The following is an 11,740-nucleotide window of genomic DNA, read 5'->3' on the forward strand; positions in this document are numbered from 1 at the left end:
ACACTTTTCTTAGTCTCTGATTCATGCAAAAAATAACGCTCGATGGACACATCAATCAAAAGAATAAGCTTCACATACCAACCCATAAACTCTTTTTTTCAAATCATCTTTCACCTCACTGTCCCATGACAAGCCATCCTTCCACATTCTCTGTAACAACACTTTAGGTTTCAGCAAAACAGGACACAAGAAACCAATAGGATCAAAAATCTTGTAAGTCACAGAAAGAATTGTCCTTTTGGAAATCTTATCAAAGTCATAAGTCTCCAGCCAATCAAAGTTCATTTTAAGAACATCTTTTTCACGATCCCACACAAGTCTTAGAAATGATGTGAATTTATCTGAGTTGTCTCATCTCCTGTGTACTGCTATCCTCTCAAATTAAAACTTCCCTTTAACCATGATTAAACGAGCTTGGTCAATGAAACATGGAATTTCACATTCATTATCCAGACTGATGACAAGATTATCAACATTGAAGTTCTTGAGGAGTTTCTCAGCAGTGTGTTGACATTTTGAATAATTTAAGTATTTCTTCAAGTGATGATCTAGAACAGCTTCTAGGAGAAATTGACTACTTTTGATGCCAAACACAACTCTAGAATGATGGAGGATCATCAAGTTTTCCTTCTCATTCCACCGCAAGAAACATAGATAGTCGCAATCCTCTGGACATACACTTATTTGTAGAAAAGCCTTTCCAATATCTACAGTGAGACCATACTTGAATTCTCTGAATCTTAGACTGTGGTTAGGAATCAATTCCAACAAATTGGGACCAGGCTCCAAACACTGATATAAAGAGGGAGATCCTACTTTCCTAGCTGAAGCATCAAACACAGGACGCACCTTGAATGTTCCATATTTCTTGACAACCGGTCTATGAGGCAAATAATGTTCTTTTTGTACAGGTTGATTAGTCTCCATGTGAACGATTTTGAAAATAAAATTCACCTAGGAAAATCCATGTCTCCACCAGCACTTGTGTTCTATATGACCACCCTGTTCTCGAAAAATGACACGACATCGTAAAAGCTGTGGCAGGGAAATTCTGTCCCACTCCTCCTTGTATATTTTCCATAGAACCTCCTCCTTGTATATTTCCCATATTTCCTGTGCTTGGACGACGATTTGCAAGTGCCCTTTTAAGTAGTCCAAAGCCACAAAAATCCATCAGACTTGTATCTGGAGACTTGGAGGGTACATGGTTGAATGGGATAACTTTGATTCCTGTGAATTTCGCAATCTGTTTATAACAAGCTTGTAAGTTTTTAGCTGTATGGCTGGACGCCTTGTCCATGTAGATGTGAACTTGGTTTGTGTCAGTTCCGTACAAGGCGGGTATGTCTTTGGTGAAAATTAGTGTCATTACCGATTGCTGAAAGTAGGCTGCATTAACTTTTGTATTTTTTCAGATTTTCTGGATCATGAGCTTCCCTCTGCACGAGTATCCTGCTACCACCATAAATCACTTTGGAAATGCTTCCTTACATTGTCTAACCCATTCTGATCGACCCTTACAATGGACAAGACGATGAATGATGGCTTGAATTTTATTGCTGCCAGAAAGGTAGACCCAATCTTTATCTAGGAAAGCGACAAATTTCCACTTGTTACCTGCCAGATAATTTTCATACAACTTTCGTGCGTTCCTTTTTTGTTCTTTTTTATGCCTATGGGTTAGCAGGTGTGTTTGAGCTTCCCAAACTTTCTGTAATTACAATTTGCCTTTAATTAGTTGGGATATAGTTGTCTCGCTTACTCCAACCTTTCTGGCCATAGTTCTTTGCGTTGGTGGGTTTTCCTGTAGTGTGAAACGCCTGACAACCTGTTCTATGGCTGATGTGACCTTAGGACAGGTTCGCTTTGGAACAGCCTTTGTGGGAGATTTCTTACATGGAATGTCTGAATCACTTATCCGTCTAATGATGTTAATTCCACCTCTATTTTATGATTGCACTAAAGCTGAACTACGCATGGAAAAGTGCTACAACATAGCCTTCCCAAAATGAATTTATTTTAGGCGCCATAACTTTGCATTCAAAACTTGCAGTTCAAAAAAAGAATATCTTCACTCCACACATTCGAAAACACAAATGATTTTCACTTGGCTCCCACGTGCCCTCTAACGACAACCTTCAAAATTCATTCACATGGAGGCTAATCAACCTGTATAGCTTCATCTTCAATGATACCTAAGGACACCCATTCCTTGAAGACATCACCGTATGGATTGAACAAATTATCTGTGTGGAGTCTCTTGGTCGTGGTGTCCAACCTCTTCACAGCCAAGTCCTTATTAGAGAGTAGGGTGGATGATCTTCTCCCGCCAAGGTAGAGCAATTTCATACCTGCCATCTGTATTCACCTGGACAGTCTCTTCAAAAAATCGTTTGGTCAGAATCTCTTCCTGCTTCAGTTTTGTGGCAGTATGATCAGTTATGCCAAGCACATCAAGATCAAAAAGGTCCGATATCTTGGATTCTTTTATAAACATTGCAATGGTTGTTGCTGCTACTGTATATTCATCTTCAAAATGCATGTTAGCCTTTCCCAGCAAAGTCCATCCAAGACAGGTCTCCATAGCAACCAGTCCACATTTGAGAACCCCTTTCTTTCCAGTGAATAACATTCCCGCCACATCAGCTCCAATCAACACGACAACACCTTTTGTATCTTCAACAAAAATTTTCATAAATCTTAATTCGTCCATCCAAAGTCCATTTTGTGCTGAAAAGATGCTGTCACAGATGTTGCCTTATTCAAGAGCATTGAAGTCGTAGAGGAATTTACCATCCAAACTTCCTATTTCTATTTTATATACATCATGAACTTCACCAATTTTTCTCCCTCCAAACAAAGAATGAGAAAGCACTTGTTGGCGCAAAGGTACATATCCTAAAGCAGCAGCTGCTTCTTATTTAATGTATAATTTTTGAGAGCCTGTGTCAAATAATACTCTCACCTTCAAAGTATGCTTCCTTTTGACCAAATAACAATTAAGAGTTTGCAACAGTACTTTCGGATTTGATTTTGAGAACTCCGCCAAATTGATTGACTCTTCTTTATGTAACTTCACAGCGTCTTTGACACATCCCTGTAACCGGTTTGTTACTTGCTAAATCTGGACACATAACAACATGATGACCCTTAGAACAAATAGCACATTTCACAAATTGTTTACATCTCACAGCTCGATGAGACCCCTTCAAACACTTGAAACAATGTTCCTTATCCTTGAGTAATTTCTTTTTCCGCAGAAGTCATCTTTTGAGCCTTGAAACAATTTGAACTTTGTTTTTTGCAATTGTAAACATGAAACCTTTACATCACATGCACTTGCAGTAAACAAACTAGCAGCAATGGGCACCTTCTCACAAGTTGCTCTATGAGATTCACCTTTATTTGGCGACAATTACCTCAAACCAAATCCATCCATTGCGAAATTGATCCATTCTTCAACTTCAGATTTCACAAACTTGAGCAGGCTCTCCAGTCGGATCTGGGGATCACTTCGATGTTCAACATTCAGACTTCTCTGCCAAGCTCTGAGTAGCTTCTCTGGAAGACAGGATTCCACAAGCAGAAAAAGTAGCGCAACACTTTTCTCAGTTGTACTCCCAGAGTCTCCAGAGCACGTATTTGTGACTCCAAGCTATCATCAAGTACACATAACCTGTCTGAGTAACCACGAGATGTGGCATTCTTTAGAACCAACTTCAAAAGTTCCCTGACGTACACCTCTACCAGTAAATCATCACGTCCAAACGACACTTCAAACTGTCCACTGCCTTCTGATAATTTTCCCCGGTGGGTGGAAAACTTTCTGCCGCCTCTCGCATGGGATCCTTCCACCGTTGATTGCAACAAGTACCGGAACTTATCCGATTCAGCAATGTCCTTGTCCACGTGATCTTTTCAAATTGGTTCCAGCCATTCTTTCACCGCACCATCAAATTTTCGCAACTCTTACTTCGGAAACCTAAACTTTCGGTCCGACCCATTTTCACGAATTACCGAGGTGTCAGCACTGCCGTTTCCGTGATGAGGAATGTCGACGATTCTTTGAGTGCTTAAACGAATTCTTAAAGCTCTAAATCGAAAATCCTCTACGATTTCATATTCGGCCTCATCCAAAAATGCTAAAATAGCCGTGTGCGTGCGTGACATACAACCGCTCTGCCTTGTTAAAGTTAAAAATGTTCAGTTCTGTCTTCACAGCCACTGACTGCACATCACTGGTAGAAAGCAACACTTCCAATTTGTTACATGATTTCGTAAAAGCAGTTCGTTGTGCCGCTCTTGTTTTCTTCAAAGTTTCCATTTCGCGATTGAAACACACAGGAAAAAAAATTACGGGAAATACGACACTAATAATCGACAGTCCCGCCGAAGATACCAAAAAATGTTCAGTTGGAAACGTGCTGGCCGGGGAAATTAACTTCTACCAGCATCGCGAGTTCAATAATTAATTTAAAACAGCGACAAAAAACTTAACGTGTCTTCATTTACTTCCTTTCAAAGGAACACAACAACGACTGGTCTGGACTCGCCAGCTTGAGAAACTAACTGTTGCCACTTACATGAACAAAAAAAAAAAATAACAATTATAAAAAATATCCGAACAGCCTACACAAGACTTGACACTCATGTCTCTACTAAAGATCGACTATTTGTTTATTACCAAAATGTTCGAGGTCTTCGAACTGAAACCCATGATCTTTTTTGTAATATGTAATATGTTTAACGGAAACATTTCTTGTAAATGATATATGTAGTGATGAATTATTTGACAACAGATATACAGTCAAACCTCGTTAATGAGTCACTCTTCGGAGAGCAAAAATATGACCTCGTAAGCGGAGTGACTCATTAAACGGAGTAATCCATAGCTGAGCCAATTCCTGTCTGAGGACAATTGGGACTTCAAAAAAGTGACCCGGTAAGCGGAGTGACGTGATAACCGGGTGACGCACTGACGAGGTTTGACTGTATATAGTTTTTAGACGTGATCGTATACAGCGACTCCCATAGGTTAAGAGGAGTTGGTATGCTTCTCGCTATTAAGAATAGATTTGTCAGCTCGTCTACTGAAACTTCCAACATTTGGGTAACAATAACTTTCTCAATTTTTTAGCATTCATATATGTGTATCTATTTTCCACCATCGTCTAGTCATTCATCGTATAATGAATTTTACAATACAGTTGATATTTTTTCTAATTCTAAATCTGATATTTTAATTTTTGGAGATTTTAATATGTCTTCGATCGATTGGCAATCGAGTACTCATATTAGTTCTTTCTCAACTGTTACATGTGAATTGATTTTGTTTTGGGCCATTCGTTTTTCCAATTAAATAACGTTGTAAATTGTTATGGTAGAATTTTAGATCTTGTACTGGCTGATGAAAATTGCTTTCGGTTTGAGCTTCATAAAACAATGAATCCTCTGGTAACTGAAGATCCGTATCACCCAGCATTAGAGACTTCAATTTATTCAACGTTGTCTAAACGTATTGCAATAAACTCTAATTGTGATTTTGATTTGAGATGTAATTTCAAGAAAGCTGATTTTTTGCTTTAACTGATTTGTTATGCTCTGTCAATTAAAATTTTTTGTTAAAATTTTCCAGTGTTGATGAAGCCTATGATGTTAATTATGACATATTTAATAAGTGTATTCCTAAGTTCAGGACTAAACAAAGTAAATTCCCACCATGGTTCTCCTCTGATATTGTTGGATTGATCAAAAGAAAGAATAGGTTACTGAATTCATATCGGATGATCTGCGCAGTGGTTGAAATTAAGCGTAAAATACGTCTTCAGTATAATGATTATATTTCTTCACTTGAAAATGATATTAAATGACCATAGCGATGCATCTCGCATTTTTAAATTGATTAAATCCAATGGTTTTTATAACAAATTATAGTTTTTTACAATTCATGTCATTGTTCTACAATTCACGTTGCTTTTTATCATGTGTAGTTTTATTTTTTTTGACATGATAAAGGACGATTTTTCTTATTTTTATATAATTTGTTTTTGCGCAATTTGATCAAATTTGTTCTTGCACCAATAAATCCAAAATGATATTAATCACAACCCTCGTAAATTTTGGTCTTTCTGCCGAAATTTAAGATCCCGTAATTGCTTTTTCAGTGTCATGTCTTATTGTGGTAGATCATCCTCTGATTTTCCTGTTATTGCTGAATTTTTTAAAGGTTTTAGTTGAGTTTTTCGAGCTCCAACGACTTGCCTGTGACTGAACTACCAAGTTATGATTTTTCGAATAGTTGTTTTTTTTTAGTTCCATTACTGAACAAGATGATTTGTCTGCTATAAAAAAACTCAAAAGTCGTAAAGGCCAAGGCGATGATGTTATTCCCCCATACATACTTAAGGGTTGTGGCTCATATCTAACTGGCCCTCTGTCTATCGTTTTTAATATCTCTATTAGTTCAGGTGTCTTTCCTGAAATTCGGAAGAATTGCTCAGTGTTGCATGTCTTCAAAAATGGGGATAAATCTGATGTTTTAAATTATCGACCTATAGTTGAAATTAATTCTATTTGTAAGGTATTTGAACATGAAATACCTTGAACGTGGACATAAATTCTTTATTCCATGAAACAATTTATGGCCACGTTCGTTCCTGGTATTCTAGTTGTCAGCATTGTTTTATTTCCAAGAGATCACCAACTAATTTAGTCGAATTTTCTCAAGTTATAGCACAAACTATAGATAATATGCAGCAAATTGATGTTGTTTATGCCGATTTCTCAAAGGCTTTCGATTCAGTCAATCATATTATTATTCTTCAGAAGATCAGGGGGTGGGGCTTTTCTGGACATCTGCCCAAGTGGATTGAGTCATACTTTAGGCTCCTTTCACACGGAACGGATGCGGACGCGGGTCCGTATACCCTTTCACACGAGCACTAAAGATGCGGGCGAAACGCTTGCATCTTTAGTTTGAAATTCGTGCATAAAAACTATTTTTTCGCAATTTTTTTAATTATTTTTCTCCTTCAACCTTGATTCAGAGTGCCCATTGGCAGCCTAGAGCCATTCTTCGGTGGTTTAATCTAGAGCCCCATAGAATATGAGTATAAAGATGCCTTCATTCCGATCTTCACAAGTAGTCGATGGGAAAAAATATCTTGAAATATTTTCAAAAGATTTTGAAAAAAAATCTGTCTTTTCGGAAAAATATGAAAGAAAAATTCCAAAAAACATCCAAAACATCGATGTTCAAAAAACAAAATCAGGAGATATCAAAGACTTTGCAAGTAGAAAAAAAAGGGGAGGGGTGGAGACTTTCAAAATGTCTGTGCTTAGAAATATTCACATCACAATTCTGTATTAGGCCGGGATTACACTATAAAGTTTTGTAAAAGCTCTTTGATTGCAACTGATGCACTTATTGGTTGAATTTTTCAACTTTTATAAAATATCTTTTATAAAACTAAAAATTCTATAATAATTCGTTCAAAAATGCAACTAATAAGCTAATCAGTTGCGTTTGCTCGAATGCACCCGTTAAATTTATTAGTTGCTTTTTCCAAGTTTTATAAAATAACTTTCATAAACCTTTCAAAGTGAAATCCCATCCCTAGATTAGTCACTTTTAATATAAATATAATATAAGAATAAAAATATATAATATATAATAATATATAATATATAATATATAATATATAATAATATATAATATATAATATATAATAATATATAATATATAATATATAATAATATATAATATATAATATATAAAAAATAATATAAGTATAAATTTTTTGCGGGGCGGGCAACGTCGCCGGGTATCAGCTAGTCTTATATATAAACTAGCTGATACCCGGCGACGTTGCCCGCCCCGTTAAAAATTTATATATGTATAGCTTATTAATTACTTCTTAATCAAAAAAATTTCTGCATCAAGTAAGAGAAAATTACTTTTATATTTAAATATTTTAATTAAAATCTTCAGGCAATCGCTTGTGGATACACAATATTTTTTCTTTTTCCATCTGGTGTGTAGATGTACAAATTTTTGCTATTACCAACACGCGAACAGGTGACGAAAAGGTGTCCGCGTGAAAAACAGGGCTCAAGTAGCTTGATACCTGCCACTGCTAACAACTGGCCTTGCACTTTGTTGATTGTCATGGCAAAAGCTAAACGAATCGGGAACTGTAATCGCTTTAAAGTGAATGGCATTTCTTCAGTGATAATTGGGGTACGTGGAATGTGAACGTGTCTTCTCCTCCGGAACATCCAGTTAGAATCGTTGCTTCAATGATGTAAGTGTGCAATTTCTTCACACAGAGTCTGTTGCCATTGCAGAGTATCTGTGTCTCCAAATTTCTTAAAAGCATTATAGGTGCTCCGACTTTGAGGATCAAGTTGTGTGGTGGCACACCCGGAATATCCAAAGAGTTCAGAAATTCTGCAGGATACAGAACTGTCTGCGCTGTGTCTCTGACAGTGTCAACCGATTTGTAAGATGTGGAGTCTCCCGGAATAATTTTTAGGATTTTTCCGTTGATCTTGTTCACACTCATTTTTCGGTGCCAGAATCGCACTCTCACAAAGCCACTCATAGTTTCGGTGATTTTGTTGAATGTTTGGGAAGACTTTGTCTGCAAGTTCTTGAACTGAGTTTATATATATATAATAACTGGCAAAATCCATTTGGGAACGTTATCAGTCCAGTGCTTGGGTCTACGGGAATTCTTCCATTGCTAAGTTTGATCAACTGATGTGAAAATGATAGCAGTGCTGAGTCATTTTGCAGTTGAACTCGCATGTTGGTGGATAATGATAATTTTTTAGCTTCGTGCCAGAGTGTTGATGTCCTAACAAACTCGAGGCGACCACCGATAGACAGAACCTTCACTTCCAACCCATCTCACTAATGGCAGTAAATTGCAATGTAGCGATATGGCCAGAGTTGGTGTTTGGTGAAGTAGAGTGCTGAGGATTTGAGGCAAGCATTGAGTTCATCAGCTGGCGTAGAACATTTTTATTCCCTGTTTTATCGTCGTAGTTGTTGTTCTCTGTTGTTAGTGACGTCAGATATCCAGCTTCTGCTGCGAATATTATTCAAACTCCTTTTAAGCACTTTTTAAATTGAAACTATACCTCAACGATGGGTGGTTGATGAGATAAAGGCCACATTAGCACTTACAGGACACCCTGTATACATGCAAGCAAAAATATCTGGCGCTTCCAGGGTTTCCTTCAATTACTGGGAGTATTGGAAAAGAGCCAAACCATTATAAAGGAATAAACTGTAATGATGGCAGCGTTAAAGATGTGACAAACCATTGTAAAGATATATACACGTCTGAAATGCATTGTTGGAAACCACGGTAACCAAAGTAAACGTTCCGAAAGTAATTGTTGAGGCCCCTAAACCATTGTTACCCGGCAGTTTTTCGCCCATTTCGGGCATTTGCCCAGCTCTGACGAACTTTTAAAGTAGCCTACGGTTCAATCCCGGACCTGTTTGGTATATATGCAAAATCTGGCGACGATCGGTCTAAAACTGTAGATTTGTATAAAGAGCATACATACATACATACATACATACTTTCACATTTATATATAAGATGTGAAAGTATGTATGTATGTATGTATGTATCTCTTTATACAAATCTACAGTTTTAGACCGATCGTCGCCAGATTTTGCATATATACCAAACAGGACCGGGATTGAACCGTAGGCTACTTTAAAAGTTCGTCAGAGCTGGACAAATGCCCGAAATGGGCAAAAAACTGTCGGGCAACAATGGTTTTGGGGCCTCAACAATCACTTTCGGAACGTTTACTTTGGTTACCGTGGTTTCCAACAATGCGTTTCAAACGTGTATAATGCCTATACAATGGTTAGTCACATCTTTAATGCTGCCAGTATAACAGTTTATTCTTTTATAATGGTTTGTCACTTTTCCAATCCTCCCAGTAGTTGAAGAAAACCCGGGAAGAGCCAGATATTTTTGCTTGCCAAGGGGCCATTCAATTATTACGTCAGCATCGATGGGGGGAGGGGGGTTTCCGATTTGCTGACTTTTGATGACAAGGGGGGAGGGGGTTTGGATGATGCTTACGTCATCAACCACCTTTTATGAAGATATGAAATATTCTTAATGGCATCTTATTCGGTGCTACAAAAACGGAAAAACCTTTCGATAGTTATTGGGCACGTGAACTAACATTCTACCTATTGATATAAGTCTTCTACAGAGCCACTTTAATGATCTCTAAATGTTTTACGGATCCTTAAAGTGGTCTGGAAATGTTTCCGGGCCACTTAAGTGCTCTGGAAATGTTTCCGGGCCACTTAAGTGCTCTGGAACTGTGCCACTCATCACTCAAGTGATCCGTAATTATGCCGCTTATTATTATCCGTAATTATTTCCACTTAAGTAATTTGGGAATGTTCCGCGGGTAACTTGAGTGATGTAGAACCACACTGGGGCCGCTTAAGTGCTCTAAAACTGTGCCACATGTCACTCATGGGATCTCAAATGAGCCACTGGCCACTTAAATGCTCTGGAATTGTGCCACGGGTCATTTAAGCGAGTTGTAAATGTGCCGCTTAGTTCATTTTAACAAAATTAGGTTTGAGGGGGCAAGCCACATCCGATAACCTCCAGGGCTACATTTGGTCTGCTGGTCAAGTTGATATATGGCTTAAAGGGTGGGTAACAGTGAGTTTCTTGAAGTGAAATTTTGAGTTCTTACCCTTGAAATAGCATTGAAATTAACATAAATCGACTAATAAAATAACATATAAAGTATATATTGAGTAAGGTATTTTCGAAATTTTAATTTTTTGCATTGATTGTTTTCTTGCATTAAAAATATTTTTTTCGTCTGTGGGGGGAGGCGCACGAACTCCCTATGCCCCTTCCGGCGTACGTTTCTGATCCCACCAATAGGAGGTAGGGGGTGCGTCAGGATGTAGGAGGCAGTGATGACAAAATCTTGCTCACAAGGGGGGAGGGGGTCAAAAATGGCAAAAAATTTGCTTGCGTAATAATTGAACGGCCCTCTATATATACAGGGTGTCCTGTAAGTGCTAATGCGGCCTTTATCTCATCAACCGCCCAATGTATAGATATAGTTTCAATTAAAAAAATGCTTAAAAGGCGTTTGAATAATATTCGCTGCACAAGCTGGACGCATGACGTCGCTAACATCAGAGGACAACAACTGCGACGACAAAACAGCGAATAAAAATGTTCAACGCCAGCTGATGAACTAAATGCTTCCCTCAAATCATCAACACTCTGACACGAAGTTAAAAAAATATTATTATCCACCAACATACGAGCTTCAACTGCAAAATGACTCAGCACTGCTATCATTTTTACATCAGTTGATCAAACTTGACAATGGAAGAATTCCCGTAGATCCAAGCACTGGACTGATTACGTTCCCAAATGGATTTTTCCAGTTGTTAAACTCAGTTCAAGAAGTTGCAGACAAAGTCTTCCCAAACATTCAACAAAAGCACCGACACCATGAGTGGCTTTGTGAGAGAGCGATTCTGGCATCGAAAAATGACAGTGTGAATAAGATCAACGAAAAAATCCTAAAAATTATTCCGGGAGACACCACATCTTACAAATCGGTTAACACTGTCACAGACACAGCGCAGACAGTTTTGTATCCTGCAGAATGTCTGAAGGGATATTTTTTGGATATTCCGGATGTGCCACCACACAACTTG

General features: G+C 37.9%; 1 protein-coding gene across 1 annotated transcript; it reads right to left on the reverse strand.

Moving 5' to 3' along the window:
• Positions 1–381: 381 nt before the first annotated feature.
• On the reverse strand, positions 382–927 carry LOC149066019 (uncharacterized). Its single transcript, XM_089253287.1, has one exon. The coding sequence runs from the start codon at positions 925–927 to the stop codon at positions 382–384; it is 546 nt and encodes a 181-aa protein (XP_089109413.1).
• Positions 928–11,740: the final 10,813 nt, after the last annotated feature.

The sequence above is a fragment of the Pholcus phalangioides genome, unplaced genomic scaffold, assembly GCF_987345545.1.
Source record: "Pholcus phalangioides strain wild (caught in Gottingen) unplaced genomic scaffold, Ppha-v1.0 ptg000036l_1, whole genome shotgun sequence".
In the NCBI taxonomy this organism is placed as follows: domain Eukaryota; kingdom Metazoa; phylum Arthropoda; class Arachnida; order Araneae; family Pholcidae; genus Pholcus; species Pholcus phalangioides.